Raw genomic sequence first — 18988 nt, 5'->3', positions numbered from 1 at the left:
CGGGCTTCACTGCTTCAGGCTGACATCTGATTTTTTTTTTAATTCATTTATTGAGGGGAGAGAGAGTAGAAAGAGAATCAGAGGAGGGGTGGGAGGCAGGAGGTGGCGCACCTGGTTAAACACAAGGACCTGAGCAAGGAGCTGGGTTCGATTTTGAGTTCAAAATCTTATCCACTGCACCACTTCCAAGGCCATTCCAGACTAACTTTCTCAGGGAGAGACAGAGATGGGGGAGAGAAAGGTACCACAGTACCAAAACTTTCTCCAGTGCAGAAGGGGTTGGGCTGGAGCCTGGGTCTCCTGCACAGCCGACCAGGTACACTAACTATCAAGGCAAGTGACCTGTAATTTTATTTAATGGGGGAGGGAGTCATGTGCCCAGAGTGAATGAACCCAGGGTCTGACATCTGCAGGGGAGGTGCTTAATCACAGAGCTGTCACCAGTGACCTCTGGGGGAGCCATTTTTAAAAAGGGGTCATGGGAATGCTTTCTCCAGAGTCAGCATTTGGGTGAAAGACAAGAGATTTAGTTTGAAATGAGGGCTACAGCTCCATGGAGCAAAGCAAAACAAAATTGTCCAAACCCTATAACTAATTAATCTCCTTTATAGAAAGATAGCTGGCAAGGCTCTCCAGAAACAAGACAAACTCCTAAATGTCTGTAACATATAAAACAGATTCACTAAGTTCTAGTAGATCTTATAAACTTCTTTCCTCTGATGTAGAAAATCCTCCACGTTTTGAGCATCGCAGCAGATCGTAACATGCCAGGTAGAGAATACTGACTACTCCACACACAGGTTCTCACACAGACAAGAGTTCAGGCGGATGCATACAAAACACGGAGGAGGGTCTGCCCTGATGGCATATGGAGAGTGAGTGGCCTTTGAGACAAAGTTTCTGCACTTTCATTTTTGTGTGTGTGTTTCAATAAAACTTTATTTACAAGAACAGAGAGAGTCTACACTTTCTTTTAAACCTTTCTTTGATGTTTTAGTTTTCCTTCTCTCTCCTTCCTTCTCCACCCCACCCATCCTGTGTATGTAGCTGAGGCCTCACATATGAGCAGTTTCTCTCTGGCCACTTTTTTTTTTTTTTTTTTTTTGCTAGAGACACAGTGAGAGAGAAGGTGAAATATCACCTGAGCTTCCCTCAAGAGTCTCCCAGCAAATATGGATCAGCATGCCAACACCCATGTTTAGCAGAGAAGCAATTACAGAAGCCAGACCTTCCACCTTCTGTATCCCACAATGACCCTGAGTCCATACTCCCAGAGGGATAAAGAATAGGAAAGCTATCAGGGGAAGGGATGGGATACGGAGTTCTGGTGGTGGGAATTGTGTGGAGTTGTAGCCCTCTTATCCTGTGGTTTTGTCAGTGTTTCCTTTTTATAAATAAAAATAATAAAAAATAATGTAAACAATAAAAAAATATTTCAAGTCAAGAGACTGTACAATTAAATCCTAAAATGGCATAAACTTCTAATTAAATATCTTTGTTTTGCATTAAAAAATGCCACATAAAGGGTTGGTTAGATTGTTATGTGGAAAACTGAAAACTGTTACACATGTACAAACCATTTTATTGTCAACTGTAAACCATTAATTCCCCCAATAAAGAAATAAAAAGTCACAAAAAAAAAGTCTCCCAGCCAGCACCTCTCAGGTGTTCAAATTAACATAGATATGCATGCTGTCTCCCTGGCCCAGATGTTGTGATTTTCCACAATGAGTAGGTTTTATCATTGTAAAAGCAAATTATTATAGTTGTGAAACATCTAGATGGGAATACAGGGTTGCCTCACTCTTAATAAAATGCTATCTCACTCAAACCCATTCTTTCTTTTACCCAGATCAAATAGAAAGAAATTGTAGATATGGCACAGTAGCTTGATGTTAAAAGAGTCTGAGTAGCCTAATACCTACGTTAACTGAATCAAAGCCCCAACCCAGGTGGCTGGCCTGAATCCCTAACATGTCCTGAGCTCTTCACAGCAGAGCAGAGCCAGACAAACAGACACTTTTATTGCAAAAATTTCAGCATCAACTGAACTATAAAGGCAAGAGTCTCTCTCTCCCCCACTCCTTTATTTTTGCCTTCAGGGTTATTGGGCCTCTGTGCCAGCAGTATGAATCCACTGTTCCTGGTGGCCTTTTTTTTTTTTTTTTCACTTTATTGGATAAGACAGAAAGAAATTGAGAGAGATGGGGAGACAGAAAGCAAGAGAAAAGAAAGTCCTGCTTCTCCGCTTGTGAAACATTCCCCCCTTCAGGTGGGGAGCCGGGGGCTCAAACTCGGATCCTTATGGTTAGTACTATCATTGCTTAATTGGGTGTGCCAATGCCAGGGTCCCCAGGATTTAAGTGCCTATAGAGCACTCCCAAATTCAATGACAGAAATACCCGAACAGGCCATCTACTGGAGACAAATGACAGGAAACTGATGTCTGCCTACAAGTTAGAAAATGTTTTCCAACTACTAGATGAGGTTCAGCTTTTTAAAAGGAGTCTCAGCCTACAACTTCTCCTCTCAAGAGAGTCAAACCTTTTACTGACTTCTTAGTGCCATCATCCTACCCTTGCAGAAAAATCTATTTAAATGCCAAGTCAGTGATAATACCACCATCTGCCGATGTAACAAATGAACAAGTCTAAGAAAGGTAACTTTATAAAAGCACCAATCCCTTTCATGCACCCAGTCTGATGACTGTTGCAGATGTGGAATCTACCGAAGAAACTTTGTGGCCCTATTTAGAAAGCCTACTCAAGTGTCTCAAAAAAAAAATGCTTCAGAAGATTTTAGCATAATTTTCAGGAATTACCAAATTAGCAAGTTTCTAGACACGAAGACCAAATATTCATTTCCTGGGAAGAGAATTAAATATCCAGTCGGACCATGCATAATTAAAAATGGTCACTTTACTGTCTAAGTAATACACTGCACACTCATAGCAGCATTGAGTGGAGATCGTGTTTCTTCTCTTAGGGTAACGTGCTAGGTAGGCAATTAAATTGTCATAAGATTCAGGGGCATTGGTGTTTTGCACCAAAGTAAACCACTCTGTGGTGGGGGGGGAGGGGTTCAGGTCCTGGAACATGATGGACCTAGTGGGGGTTGTATAGTTATGTGGAAATGTTATGCATATATAAACTATTGTATTTTACTGTTGACTGTAACCATTAATCCTCCAATAAAGAAACTAAAAAAAAAACATAAAAATTCAGGGGCAAATACGTAGCAACAACATAAATCTGGAGAAAATATCCTAGAAATATATGTGTTAGAAGTATCCTCAAAAAAAGCAGTTTTGCTGTGGAAGCCTAAAGTCTGCATGAGTGTATGACTGTCCCACTGGATCATAGAACAAACTTAAAGCTCATGGAATGTGTGTTATCTGGATGTTTACAAGGGCTGTGGATTACATTTTTACTGTTGGTTTTATAACTGGCTTCCTCCAAAGGACTCCTCACAAAAATGAGTGGACACTGGAGAAGTAACAAAGACATCGATTTCTTTAAGCATAGTACAAGAAAACACAGACAAGAACCTATCATTTAAGCCAAGCCACCTTTTCCACTTCCAATTCCACCAGTATAGAGCCAGAAACCCAAGAAGGCAGTTACTAAAGTTCTCACGGTCTTAACAACACTGTGATCTGAACAAATGGGGCTTGCTAAGAAATAATCACTTGGGGGGGTCCAGTGGTAGCACACCAGGTTAAGCGGACATAGCATGAAGTGTAAGGACCAGTGGTCTAAGGATCCTGGTTCGAGCCCCCAGCTTCCCTCCTGCAGGGGAGTCGCTTCACAAGCGGTGAAGCAGGTCTGCAGGTGTCTATCTTTCTCTCTCCCTGTGTTCCCCTCCACTCTCCATTTCTTTCTTTTTTTTTAATTTATTTTTTATTTAAGAAAGGATAAATTAACAAATCCATAGGGTAGGAGGGGTACAACTCCACACAATTCCCACCACCCAATCTCCAAATCCCACCCCCTCCCCTTATAGCTTTCCCACTCTCTATCCCTCTGGGAGCATGGACCCAGGGTCGTTGTGGGTTGCAGAAGGTGGAAGGTCTGGCTTCTGTAATTGCTTCCCCACTGAACATGGGCGTTGACTGGTCGGTCCATACTCCCAGTCTGCCTCTCTCTTTCCCTAGTAGGGTGGGTCTCTGGGGAAGTCTCCATTTCTTTCTTTTCTATCCAACAACAGCAAATAACAACAACAATAATAACAACAAAAATGGGAAAAAATGGCCTCCAGGAACAGTGGATTGGCAGTGCAGGGACTGAGTCCTAATAACCCTGGAGGCAAATAATAATAATCACTTGCACAAGTCTTGGACAAGTTTTCCTGGGGAGCAGCAATTTGCAGACCCACTTCGAAAACTCCCCTCTTCACAATTCACCAACTCTATCAGTTTCTCCAGTGGGTATCATGTATGCTAGATAACAAAATGGCCAGATAAGTTGGTATCTTATACTGATCTTTACTTGCCACCAGAAGAGAGACAAGTGCAGATTTCTGAAGTACAAGCAGACACCTAAACAAAAACTGTTTAAATCCATGTATATCAAAGGAACCCAGCCCCTACAAGTGAATCCCAGTAGTTTTCTTTGCATAACCATTATGCTATCTACCCCCATTGATAGTTTTCTTACAAAATGAACAGAGTAAGATGGCAGGATCACAAATGACTGGTCTGGAGAGATAGAGAAATAAGTAGGAAGGCAACTTACTGTAAAAATATGTTTATGCAGGGGGCCTGGGCGGTAGTGCAGTGGGTTAAGTTCAAATGGCATGAAGCGCAAGGATCAGCATACGGATCCCAGTTTGAGCCCGCAGCTCCCCACCTGCAGGGAAGTTGCTTCACAGGTGTTGAAGCAGGTCTGCAGGTGTCTGTCTTTCTCTCCCCCTCTCTGTCTTCCCTTCCTCTCTCTATTTCTCTCTGTCCTATCCAACAACAATGACAGCAATAACAACAACAATAAATAATAACAAGGATGAAAAAAATGGCCTCCAAGAGTAGTGGATTCGTGCAGGCACCGGAGCCCCAGCAACAACTCTGGAGACATATGTGTGTGTGTGTGTGTGTGTGTGTGTGTGTGTGTGTGTATTTATGCAAATGTGTATGTTTAAGTCACCGCCCATATTGAAATGGCACTGTCCAAAACCGTAACATGTTCCCAGTGAAGCCCTAGTAAAAATGAAGCCAATCTATTTTCCAACACAACAGATGCAAACTAAAGTTTCTAATTTTAAACATAAAACATCCAAGATGGTATACAAGGTTCAAAGCCCATTTTTCTATTGTAAATACTGTTTTTCAGCCTATTTTAATTATAACATACAGTTTTCATTTGTAAATTTCTAGTTTTCTGTGGTTGAGATATGTTGGCATTTTCTAAAAGAAGACAAATTGTTATGTAAGACAGAAGGGCACCTTTTCCCTTTTCCTTTACTGGAGGTTATCATGTTGAATATCTCTTAAAAAAGAAAAACTCTCCGGGTGGAAGTCGATATCATTATGGTTCTGCAAAGGAGACTCTTAAGCCTGTGGCTCCAAAGTCCCAGTTCAGTCCTTTGCACCACAATAAGCCAGAGTTGAGCAGTGCTCTGGTCTCTCTCTCTCACTCTCTTTCTCTCTCTCTCTCTCTGTATTTTTCTCTATGTATGTCTCTCATTAAAAATAAATAAATAAGAGGCTGGGTGGTAGCACAAGGACCAGCGTAAGGATCCCAGTTCAACCCCCAGCTCCCCACCTGCAGGGGAGTCACTTCACAAGTGGTGAAGCAGGTCTGCAGGTCTGTCTTTCTCTCCCCCTCTCCCTCTCTTCATTTCTCTCTGTCCTATGGACAACAAGGGCCACAAAAATGGAAAAAAAATGGCCTCCTGGAGCAGTGGATTCAAAATGCAGGCACTGAGCCCTAGTGGTAACTCTGGAAGCAAAAAAAAGCAAAGGATGAATATTCAAAATGTCTGTAGAACACCTAGAAAAACCACACAAAAAAAGTGTTAAATGGCCTAACTGAAAAATAAACAGAAAGTACCTTCATGAATGTCTCACAAGGCATGCGGGAAACAGACCTGAGCGAATACAATTTCGCCCTTCATTGCTAAAATGCCATGAAAGGACATCTTTCAGTTCTCAGATAAAATTTTAAAATGCTGATGATATTACAGAAAAGGGGCTGTTTCACTACTAGTAGTGAAAATTAAAAAAGAGCTTTTTTTGAAGGTAACAGGGAATTTATGAACTCAATAAACTTATTATTTGATCCATACATGTTATCACTCAGATCTATTTATACAAATGGGAGGGTGGTGGTGGTACATCTGGTTTAGAGCACATGTCACCAGAGTTAAAGTCCCCATCCCCACCTACAGGGTGAAAACTTTGCAAGTGGTGAAGCAGTTCTGCAGGTGTCTCTCTCTCCCTCTCTACCTCCCCCTACCCTCTTGATTTCTGGCTGTCTCTATCCAATAAATAAATAAATAAATAAATAAATAAATAAAGACAACATTTACTCATGGTGCAGCCAAGACATCTCAAGTGAAACCATGTTAACTTGACTTGAGTATTGTTCAAAATATCTAGGCAGAGAGTGCAGAGCTCAGTGGTAGAGCATTTTACTGCAAAACATCTGGGCTTAGCAAAAATTGTGTAGTGTTTAATGCATGTACCAGAAATAAAATCTCTCCAAATTTACTGTCAGCTCTTGAATAATATCAATGCCATAGCATCATTTTACAGTTACATCTACTTAGCTTCCAGGTGTGTGACTGCTTAACCTCTGTGCTTTTTTCCTAGCTCTACCCCAAAGAACTCCCATTTACACACACACACACACACACACACACACACACACACACACACACACACACACACACCAAAACAAACAAACATCAGAGTGGAATGTGGAGGTTAGCAATGATTTTATAAGGGAGACAAAAGAAATGACATATAGGGTCTAGGATTTTACTTAAAAAAGTTCCCTCAAGACTTTGGGATCTCTTCAGTCTCCTCTTGGATAACCTTTCCCAGTTTTTTCCCCCAGTTTCCCAACTCTGCCACCCAAATACCACCAGCTCTAACCTTCTTATCTCTCCTGATCCCTTGGAAACAGTGGCTTATTACACAGGGAGAGACAGGCTCTCCAGCTATTAAGAATGGCTATTCTCTAAATATAGCAGTAGATGGGTTCATAATTATATAATCATTTGTATAATAATATATACAGTTTCTATTATGTTCAGGAAATCCCAGGATAGCTAAGAGGAAGGAGACCGGAATTGTGGAGAGCAGAGAAGGTATTTTGCAGAACTGATTTCCATACATCCATATATGACGTCCTGCATTGATTTTCCACATGAAATTTTAGCATTAAAATGCAAAAGCCAACCAAACATACCAGTAGAGAAATGCACCTCCCTCCCTGCCAATATTCCCCTTTGGGGGCCAGGAGGTAGCACACCTGGTTGAGCGCACATGTTATAATGCATAAGGACCCAGATTCAGGCCCCTGGTCCCCACCTGCAGGGGGAAAGCTTCACAATTGGTGAATCAAGGCTGCAGGTTTCTCTCTGTTTCTCTCCCTCTCTATCATCCTCTCCCCTCTTGATTTCTGGCTGTCTCTATCCAAAAAATAAAGATAATTTAAAAAAATTAAATATTCCCCTTTGTAAGAGGGCTCGTTGTGTACATTTGCTAAGACAGGTCAAGGGAGGTTGTTCAACAATCTGTATTGGATTGTGCTAGGCGGGTACACGAGGGGGGGTGATAGGAGAGAAGAGAGAGAGAAAGAAAGAGAGGTGAGAGGAGAGAGAAAAGGTGAGAGAGGAGAGGTGATAGAGAGAGGAGAGAAAGAGAGAGATAGGAGAGAAAGAGAGAGAGAGAAAAAGAACAAAGAATATACTCCCACAAAACTTAGCCCAGGGAGTGAGTGCAACTTTAAACTTTAAAGCAGACAGCAAAATGAAAGGCTTTGGAAGCAGACCTTGTGCCAGCAGGACCCAGGGTGAAGAAAACTGGAAGGACAGTTCTTCCACGCAAGTCAGAGAATAAAAGGGGAGCATGATTTGGCAGTAAGAGAGTTGTAAGCAAACTATTTAACCCAGAGCCAGGGGAAGGATTCAGGGGGGAAACAAATGAGCACAATACAGCATGTTCTAATTAAACATTTCAAGAGTGTTTAGCTATCTTGGGCCTGTAAACTCAATTAGCAGAGAAAGAATACAACAGTGACTTATCAGCATGTCACTAGATTACCAGCATGCTCATTAAGTCAAGAAAAAGTCCACTGAGAGGCAATACTGCATATGTTTCAATGCACGTTTCAAATAATGCGTGTAGAAGAAATCACTCATTTGACAACTACTACAGCTTAGGGACTAGTATGGGAAATACAGTGCTTATAGTAAAGTTATATAGAGCATTAGAAAAACAATTTTGGGAGTCAGGCGGTAGCACAGCAGATTAAGCATAGATGGTGCAAAGTGCAAGGACCGGCGTAAGGATCCCGGTTCAAGCCCCTGGCTCCCCACCTGCAGAGGAGTCGCTTCACAAGTGGTGAAGCAGGTCTGCAGGTGTCTATCTTTCTCTCCCCATTGAGAGGAGAGGGTAGATAGAGAGAAGGAAAGAAAGATAGATACCTGCAGACATGCTTCACCATTTGTGAAGAGACCTCCTACAGGTGGGGAGCTGGGGGCTTGAACTGGGATCCTTATACTGGTCCTTGCACTTCATACTATGTGCCCTTAATCCCGTGATCCATCGACTGACCTCCCTGACTTGTTTTCTGTCTCCTAAACTTCTGCAACACCTATTCAATTATGATTAGAAACTCAATGTCTTCAAGTCATGGCTGGACCCAGATAACTATCTCTATTTTAGTTAGAGTAAGGTAGATGAATGTCACAAAGAAGCAGAAAGAAAATCATAATAATAAAAAATAAACTCATTTTGACCCTGTGTAACTCATAAGATGATGAAACAAGTAATTAAGCTTTAGAAAGATAAATCACCCTTTCAAATTTCCACTGTACAGCATCTTGGTTATAATGAAAGGTGCTATTCCTTATCAAACAAGTCTAATATACAAAGAACCAAAAAAACAATAAATCAATTTTAGAAGCACTGAGGCCCCCCAAATACATGTAATGAGTAGAATAAAAATGCATGAGTTAGATGATAAAAAAAAAAAACACCATAATAACTGATCTTAAGTAATGACTTTTCATTATGAGAGAGGTCAATCTGTCTCAGTGGTGGATCTTTTCTTACTTATTTTTTACTTTTTAAAGTCTTTTCCTTAATATTTTATCTATTTTTGATACAGACAGAAAGGCACTGAGAGGGAAGGCAGAGATAGATAGGGAGAGAAAGAGTCACCTACAGCACTGCCTCAGTGATAGTCAAGCTTCCCCCTGCAGGTGGGGACAAGGGGCTTGAACCCGAGTCCTTGGGCATGGTAATATGTGTGCTCAACTAGGTGTGCCACTGTCCAGCCCGTTTTATTTTTTGTTTCTGATTTTTCCTTGCATTGCTTTATTTTCTTGCTTCCTAACTAGCCATTAGTGAATAAGGATGGGAGTTTTCTTTCTTTTTTTTCTTTTTCATGATCTTCAAGAATATTTCAGCAGTTTCCCATAACCATACCAAACACACAACACAGCAAGAAGCACATTTGTCTATGGCAGCAGGATTAAATGTGCTTTCCACTTTGGAAATTACAGGCATCCCTGTTTCTATCTTCCCCAAGACATCATTATTACTTTCAGATGATTTATGGCTGAAAGGAGGGGAGATGGTACAAAGATCCTATGCCAGACTCCCACATGGCATCTAATGTAAGCCAAGCTGTGAAAGACTCATAAATGTGGGTAGATCAGTTTCACCAAGGAAAGGAGCAAGAAGGTTCCAGAGACCAAGCAGGAAACTGGCCAGACAATTTTTCACAGTCCTGTCATTCCAAAGCAGCAGTAACACTAACAGTGATACGCTCCTGCTCCTGAACACCTGATGCCTGAGCTACACTGAAGGACAGTCAGCAAGAAGGTAGGCAGGACTGACTTGGGACACTATCAATCAATCTTGTTCACTCTTCAGCAAAGCTGTTGTAAGTTTTTTCTTACTCCGTTTCAGTTTGATGCCGAAGTTGGCATCGTAATCGCTTAACGATTTCAAGAGACAAAGTAATGTCTTTGAAAAGTTCCCAGAAATCCTGGAAATTCCAATGGCATGTTCCAAGCAGAAAAAACAAAAGGTAGTTGAGTTCTGTTAAAGATAATACATGTCTGTTCAATAGTAGTGTGCTAAGGTATAGAAAATATTTATCACATCATAAATACATGTTGAACATACATAGCTGCACTCTTGGACGTTTTTGGATACATTTTCTGAACTCAATCCAAATAGTTATCTACCTAAAAGTAGATGAGATAAAACTAATACATTCTGAAACAAATCTTGAACAAAAGTAAAGTGTAGTAAATGAAAACCTAAGACAGTAGAGAAACTAAGTTCATAGCTTGAACTTCATGCCCCCAGTTACGATGAAGAGGGAGTTAGCTCTGGGTGAGAGAAATTGAGTGTGGAGAGTTGTTTGGGGTATAGTTGAAGCAGACAATGGACAAAACTGAAAACATAAGCTGTGGCGATGGTCCAGACAATTCAGACAGCATAAGATGTGCATACAATATCTTACCTAGGACATCAAGAAGCTACTAATAAAACTCAAGTGTAAGAACGACGAAATTATCTGGTTGAATGGATGAGCATGCAGTGGTAAGTAACAAGTCCTCAGCTAGGTGGGCAGTAATTAGAATACTGGAACAGTAAAGGAACAGATGATCGTGAAGGTTCTGTGAAAGGCCAGAGTACATTTTTTTTTTTGCCTCCAGAGTTACCGCTGCCTCTCAGTACCTGCACTACAAATACACTGCTGCTGGAAGCCATTTTTTTTCCATTGTTGTTGTTGTTGGATAGGACAGAGAGAAACAGAGAGAGGAGGGGAAGACAGAGAAGAGGAGAGAAAGACAGACACCTGCCGACCTGCTTCACCGTTTGTGAAGCGACCCCCCTGCAGGTGAGGAGCCAGAGGCTCGAACCGGGATCCTTGTGCTGGTCCCTGTGCTTCACACTATGTGCGCTTAACCCGCTGCGCTACTGCCTGGACCCTACAATTTTTTTTCTTATGACTTGGTGTCTAAGACTATTTTAAAATGCTAGCTGAGACCAAAGAAGAGAACTATACTACATTTTTGTGGTTAACAGAAACAGGAGGATCTAAAAGATAAGGGATGAGGGCCAAAAGTATTTGAGGGAGGCATATGTGATTCATGAGGTTTAAAAAAAAAACTTGCTATATATCACATAAACAGCATATGAGTCTGAAACTTGGGATTGAAAAAGAAAACTGGGGGGCCAGGCGGTGACACACCTGATTGAATGTACACATTACAGTGTTCAACTTCCCAGGTTCAAGATACTGGTCCCCACCTGTAGCCAAAGAGCTTCACAAGAGGTGAAACAGTCCTACGTATGTATGTATGTATGTACATATGTATGTACGTACGTATGTATGTGTATGTATGTATGTACGTGTGTATGTATGTATAATCTATCTCTCCTTCCCCTCTCAACTTGTGTCTCTATCAAAAAAATTAAATATTCTTTAAAAATAACTTGGAACACCTCCTTTTAAAAAACTGATAGAAATCACAAATGAGCTGTGGTCTGGGAGGTGGCTCTGTGGCTAAGGCACTAGACTTCCAAGCATGAGGTTCTGAGTTCAATCCCTGGCAGCATATGTACCAGAGTGATGTCTGGTTATTTCTCTCCTCTTATATTTCTCTTTAATAAATAAATAAAATCTTTTAAAAAAAGAAAGGAAGGGAGGAAGGAAGGAAAGGAGGAAGGAAGGAAGGAAGGAAGGAAGGAAGGAAGGAAGGAAGGCAGGCAGGGAGGGAGGGAGGAAGGAAGAAAGAAATCACAAATGAATTTAGAAGAGACCCCTGTCAGAATTTTCAGGACAATTTCCTGAGGAAGAAGGGGGCACAGACAAGTTCAAGAGTGCTATGGAATTATCTGAGCACACTGCACTGACAGCAAAGACAAAGGGAACTTGAACCACAGGGTCAAGCTTCATAGAAAAATGAAAAAAAGTGTCCTAACTCATAAGGCACTGAAGCACACCAGTGAGAACTGAGAGAACAATTTCAAAAGAGAACAGAACGCAGGGGCCAGGCTGTAGTACAGCCAGTTAAGCACACATGGCGTGAAGCCCAAGGACTGGAGTAAGGATCCCTGTTTGAGCCCTTGGCTCCCCACTTGCAGGGGGGTCACTTCACAAGTGGTGAAGCAGGTCTGCAGGTGTCTGTCTTTCTCTCCCCCTGTCTTTTCCTCTTCTCTCAGTTTTTCTCTGTCCTATCCAACAACAACAGCTGCAATGACAACAAGGGTCACAGAACGTTGGGGGAAAATGGCCTCCAGAAGCAGTATTCTTAATGCAGGCACCAAGCCCCAGCAATAGCCCTGAAGACAAAAAAAAAAAAAAAGAGAGAGAGAGAGAACAGAAGATAAAAACAAGACTGTAGCATAACAGTGCATGGCTGGAGTGAGTGAGGTAAGATGGTCTCTAACTGTTCCATTACTTACAACATGCCCCCAGATAACACAGGCTTCCATGAATGATAAACCACTGGATATCAGAAAAAACAACGCAGAAAAGGCAAGATAGTGTTAACAAGTTTTTACCTTCTTGTGATTCTTGTAAACATTTCTGTGGGCAAACCCCTTGCCACAAAGCTTGCATTTGTAAGGCTTGTCTTCACTGTGTATTACTTTGTGGGCACCCACTTGATCCAGTCTCTTAAAGGATTTGTTACAAATCTCACAGTTATAGGGTCGTTTCTCTGTGGGGGATTAAAAAAAAAAGAGTAGAGACAATCTCACATCTAAGTGAAGGTAAAGGATACAGAAGGAAGCATTCTTTGGTATGCTTTTTAATTTTCATTATTGGATACAGACAGAGAGAAATTGAGAGGTGAGGGAAGATAGAGAGGAAGAGAGACAGAGAGACACTTGCATCCCTTGTTTCACCACTCATGAAGCTTTCCCCCTGCAGGTGAGGACCAGGGGCTTGAACCTGGATCCTTGTGCACTGTAATACTCATTACAGTGTGCTTTAGCAGGCGTGCCACTGCCTGGTCCCAGCAGGAAACATTCTGACTTCATACTGCTTCTTTTAGCTAAATCCACTAAACAGAACAATTAAAATAAAAACAAAAACCTAATTCATGCTAGATACATGAACCTAGTGAAAGAGAGAGGTGGGGGGGGATAGGAAACAGCTTACCCAGTAAAGTGCACACATTACCATGCATGACGGCCCAGGCTGGAACCCCATAGGGGAACATCTGCACAGGGGAAGCTTCACGAGAGATGGAGCAGTACTGCGGTGGGTGTCTCTCTTCCCCTCTCTGTCTACCTGTGTCTGTTTGTCTGTCTCTCTCTCCCTTTCTTGTACGATCTTATGTTTAAAATATAAAATCGAGGGGCCAGTTGGTGGCACACCTGGTTAAGTGCCCAAGTTACAGTATGCAAGGACCAAGGTTTAAGCCCCTGGACCCCACCTGCAGGGGGAAGCTTCACAAGTGGTGAAGGACTGCAGGTGTTTCTCTGTCTTGCTCCCTCTCAATCTTCCCCCTCCTCTCAATTTCTCTCTGTCTGTATCTAAATAAAAAAAATCTTTTTTTAAAAAAATCAAAAGGATACCAGGAGCAGTGAGATTGCATAGTCACAGAGCTCCATCAATAACCCTGCTGACAAAAACAAACAAACAAACAAAATAGCAAAAGCAAGAAAGTGAGCTTGTCCTTTTGTACACCTATGTGGCACAACTTCTGTAAAAGTAGAAAAAGGCATAAAGGAGCCTACTTCTGGCTGGAGAAAGGTGCTGACAGGTAGGTGTGAGTTTCAATCAATCTGGCCACAGCTCCAGGGGCCAAGATTGGTGGAGCAGAGGTAAACCCCCAGCACACCTCCTGCATGGCAATGGTAGAGCTCCAATTCCCAAAGGAGGCTGCACGACTCCTTTGTGTGGGAAAGCCATACTTAGGCAATCACTGTGAAACATTGACAGCTAGATTAAAAAATACTGCCTGCTTCAGACAAAGCATATACAAGGGCTGCCAGTTTTTTGATCTCTATTTTTATTTGCCAAAACATCTATTTCTGTCTCCAAACAAACTGAATATCAAAAACAACAACAAAAAACATCAGGGGCCTCAAATTACATCTCAAACTCTAGAAAGAGACTTCTTAAATCAAAAGTTATTTTTTCAGAGCTGTTGCTTTTAAGTCTGTGTAACAGACTTATCCAAAAAGCATGCTCAAAATGAAATTATGGAACTCTAAAACTTTTATGTAAAATGGGTTTACAAATTTCTCACTGACACATGTTAGCACCTCAGTTATATTACATTGTCATTACAAAGCATCTAAAACTATATGAACTATACTTATTGAATTCCTCTGAAAATCAAACACTACATTTGCCTGGCACATTGATCTCTTTTGGTCTTCACACAGATTTTGAAAAGTAGGAATCAGCATCCCAGATTACAGACAGAGTATACAGAAACTGAGCCTCAAGGAGTAATAACAAATGAAACAGTAACTCTGAAAGCCTTCAGTATCATTGAGTCCAACTAGACTTATTTTGGGGTTGAAGTCCAGAGAAATTAAGAAGCTTGTTCAAATACAGTAAGGCAGGTTATTGGTCAACCAGAACCAGTAGTCAGGTCTTCTGACTAACCCTCTCAGAGTTTCTGAAACCAGCAAAGTAAATCTGTGTAGTGATTACCTGAATGAGTGATCATGTGGCGTTTTAGCTGATTTGCAGAAATAAATTTCTTCATACACTCTTGGCAATCAAATATCTCATGAATCTGAAAACAGGTAAAATATCAGATAAATTGACCATCAAAGCCAAAGAAATTAAAACTCACCTAAAAGCAAAAGAACAAGTGGACAATTGTTACCACAGTGATGGAACTACATATTATAATTCAGGCTCAATCTATTCAGAAATTTCCATACAAAATGAAAACACAAGGAACATAAATTATGAAAGAGATTCCTAAGAAACATTATCACTGAAGGAAAGTATGACTGTACACTAATATGTCTGTAAATATGGAACAATTCGTCTACATAAAACAGATAAGAATTTATAATCTTCAAAAATTATACCTAGTATATATTCTGTTATCTACAAATTTAGGCTTGGAAATATGTAATCTTCAGGTAATTATATTCAAGTCAATAACCAACAGCATTTTAAACTGAAATGAATGTTGTTCAAAACAAAGTATTCACTGTCATTAAATGAGATGTGTAAGTATTCATTGAATAAGCATTTAAATAAACTGCTATTAAAGTAAAAAAAAAAAAAAAAGGGGAGTCGGGCTGTAGCGCAGCAGGTTAAGCGCAGGTGGCGCAAAGCACAAGGACTGGCATAAGGATCCCGGTTCGAACCCCGGCTCCCCATCTGCAGGGGAGTCGCTTCACAGGCGGTGAAGCAGGTCTGCAGGTGTCTATCTTTCTCTCCCCCTGTCTTCCCCTCCTCTCTCCGTTTCTCTCTGTCCTATCCAACAACGACGACAACAACAATAATAACTACAACAATAAAACAACAAGGGCAACAAAAGGGAATAAATAAACAAAATAAAATATTTAAAAAATAAATAAAGTAAAAAAAAGTAATTAATAACTTAGCTCACAATAAAACTCTCAGAAAAGAAACCCCACAACCAGTGGTTCAGAAGATAGCACAGTGGATAAGGTATTGGACTCTCAAGTATGAGCTCCTGAGTTCAATCCCCAACAGCACACCAGAGTGATGTCTGGTTTTCTCTCCCTCTCTCCTCCTATAATTCTCATTAATAAATTATATATATATACATATATATTTAAAAAGGCCTACAATCAAATGAAAAAAGAACATAATAATGGAAAGGAATAGCTTAAGCAAGCTACCTGGTAAATATAAATGATACAGGGGGCCAGGCAGTTAGCACAGTGGGTTAAATGCACATAGCACAAAGCACAAGGACCAGCATAAGCATCCCAGTTCAAGCCTCTGGCTCCCCACCTGCAGGGAGGGGGTCACTTCACAAGCGGTGAAGTGTCTGCAGGTGTCTGTCTTTCTCCCTCTCTGTCTTCCCCTCCTCTCTCAACTTCTCTGCCCTATCTAACAATAACAGCAGCAGCAACAACAACAACAATGAAAATAACAGGGGCAACAAAATGGGAAAAATGGCCTCCAGGAGCAGTGGATTCGTGGCTGCAGGCACTGAGCCCCAGCAATAACCCTGGAGGCAAAAAAAAAAAAAAACCTCAAACAACTGAATGCAGTATTTGCTATTACAATTGAATATTAAATTTCGTTCCTTCCCTCCCTGATAGTAAACTAGAGAAACTGGACAGATGGTTTGAAATGTAAAAGACCAGTTTATTATCAGAAACAACAGAGTTCTAAGAAGAATTTGTTGTATGAAGCTTTACACTGGAAGCACTGAATGTCCAAATATCAATCTACTTTGCTGAAGATTCTGAAATGGTTTTGGTAAAGTCATGGTTCTGTTCTAACTTCACTGACAGCAGAACTCACAGCACTACACACACACACAGTGAGGGAGGGCAAAGTTGCTCCTGTAGTCACTTGGGTCACTTCAGAATAAATCTCCAAAGCAGAAGACATGGAACAATGACAGAAACGAGTATTGAGTGGAGGACTGGGTTGTTTTCCTGAACTGGCTTCACTGCTGAAGTGGCTGTGAAGAGCTCAAGGAGAAGAGAGTAGAAATAGAGAACAATTGGGGGCTGGGTGATGGTGCACCAGGTTAAGTGCACATAGTACAAAGTGCAAGGACCAGGACAAGGATACCAGTTCAAGCCCCTAGCTCCCCACCTGCAGGGGAGTCGCTTCACAAGTGTTGAGGCAGATCTTCAGGTGTCTAGCTTTCTCTCCCCCTCTCGGTCTTCCCCAGCCCTCTCCATTTTTCTCTGTCCTATCAAAAAACAAAAACAAACAAACAAAAAAAAACTGGGCAAAAAATAGCTACAAGAGCAGTGGATTTGTAGTGCAGGCACCAAGCCCCAGTGATAACCCTGGAGGAAGAAGAAAGAAGAAAGAAGGAGAAGGAATGGGAAGAGGAGGAGGAGGAGAAGAAGATGATGGTGATGGAGAAGGAAGAGGAGGAGGAGAAGGAGAAGAATAATAATACCGAACAAGATGCAGGGAAACAGAAGTTGGGCTAGGCGATCCTGGGTCTGCAGACTGTGCCCTAGTTCTAGATTCAGGGCAGGTCTAATATCCAACCTGCCTTCCACTTTGGTCAGATCATACTGAAGTAATCTGTAAACTTAGCTCTCACAGCAGAATCATGACAGAAAAAGCAAGAAAAGGTAGAGAAGAAATAAGGTAGAAGTAGAGAAATAAGGTAGGAGTAGACATAGACCGATCCACCAGAATCTGACAGACCTCCCTGTTCAAATGCAGCAAACCCTTGGACTCTGAATTCAGATGGGAGGCTACCAAGGTGGGAGGGAGGTCCAAGGGTATGTGAGGAAGGGATACTGGCACACTGGTGGGTGTGGTATATCGGGCGGAAGCACAGCGGGTTAAGCACAGGTTGTGCAAAGCACAAGAACCGGCATAAGGATACCGGTTTGTGTCGGGCTCCTCACCTGCAGGGGGTCGCTTCACAGGTGGTGAAGCAGGTCTCTCCCCCTCTCTGTCTCCCCCTCCTCTCTCTATTTCTCTATGTCCTAACCAACAATGATGACAACAGTAATAACCACAAGAATAAAATAACAAAGGCAACAAAAGATAAATAAATATTTAAAAAAGAAAGAAAAAAGATACATTAAAAAAAACAATTGTACCCCTCAAACACACAGGCTCTAGATGGCTTGCTGTTTCCCACATCTGCAGTTACTTCCTCCACTGATATCATACATGAGGGACTGGAATCAACTTTGTCCATGCTTGTGTCAGTGTTGCTATTCTGATGTCCTCCCGTGAACCAGGAAGGTTTTTTTTTTTTTTTTTAATGGTATTTGAAATGGTGAACTCTTTTCCAAAGATTTCTTTTTTGTTTGTTTTGTTTTATCATTAGTGGAATTTCACAAATCCAAGCTGACTTTCTTTTTTCAATTCTTCTTCTTCTTCCAGCATTTGCCCTTCTTCCATAGCCAGTCAACAGCATCAGGTTTTTTCAATGAGAGATAGAGACCCCACAGCATAAGCCCCCCTCCAGTCAGTGGAGGAGAGATATGGAGCTTCAGTCGTATAAAGGTAGAGAACAAACACCTCATCACAGACCCCTGCGAGCGTCAACCCAGCTTTGACCTAGCACGTTATGATTGGGCCCTCCTCAATCGCTATCGAACAGGCCATGGCAGGTGCGCCGCTATGTTCCATCGCTGGGGAGCCAGAGACGACCCGAACTGCCCCTGCAGCTACAGACAGACTATGACCCACATAGTCAACGACTGCCACCTCTCCAGATTCAAAGGAGGTCTCGAAACTTTACATCAGGCTCAACCTGACGCTGTTGACTGGCTACGGAAGAAGGGCAAACGCTAGAAGAAGTCGTATACATGGCAAAGCTGTTCCCTTGTGATTCAGTTATCTTGCTGGCCCTTCAGAAGGTTTGTTTTTTTTAATGATTTTCTTTCTTTTTTAAAATATTTATTTATTTATTTATCCCCTTTTGTTGCTCTTGTTTTGTTGTTGTAGTTGTTATTGCTGTTGTTATTGATGTCGTCATTGTTGGATAGGGCAGAGAGAAATGGAGAGAGGAAGGGAAGACAGAGAGGAGGAGAGAAAGACAGACACCTGCAGACCTGCTTCACCACCTGTGAAGCAACCCCCCTGCAGGTGGGGAGCCGGGGGCTTGAACCAGGATCCTTATGCCGGTCCTT

General features: G+C 41.6%; 1 protein-coding gene across 8 annotated transcripts in view; it reads right to left on the bottom strand.

The window, feature by feature from the left end:
• Positions 1 to 18988, bottom strand: part of PRDM5 (PR/SET domain 5) — a 181940-nt gene that overhangs the window by 69605 nt on the left and 93347 nt on the right. For 7 of the 8 annotated variants that reach the window (XM_060186091.1, XM_060186089.1, XM_060186092.1 and 4 more), the window contains 2 exons: positions 14862 to 14946; positions 12752 to 12909 (listed from right to left, as the gene is read on the bottom strand). The exons of the other annotated variant lie outside the window; for it this stretch is intronic. In XM_060186091.1, the coding sequence (XP_060042074.1) occupies positions 12752 to 12909; positions 14862 to 14946 (243 nt within the window). The remainder of the gene's footprint in view (positions 1 to 12751; positions 12910 to 14861; positions 14947 to 18988) is intronic. 8 annotated transcript variants of the gene reach the window in all.

The sequence above is a fragment of the Erinaceus europaeus genome, chromosome 2 (genome assembly GCF_950295315.1).
Source record: "Erinaceus europaeus chromosome 2, mEriEur2.1, whole genome shotgun sequence".
In the NCBI taxonomy this organism is placed as follows: Eukaryota; Metazoa; Chordata; class Mammalia; order Eulipotyphla; family Erinaceidae; genus Erinaceus; species Erinaceus europaeus.
This window is presented reverse-complemented; position numbering and strand designations above follow the sequence as displayed.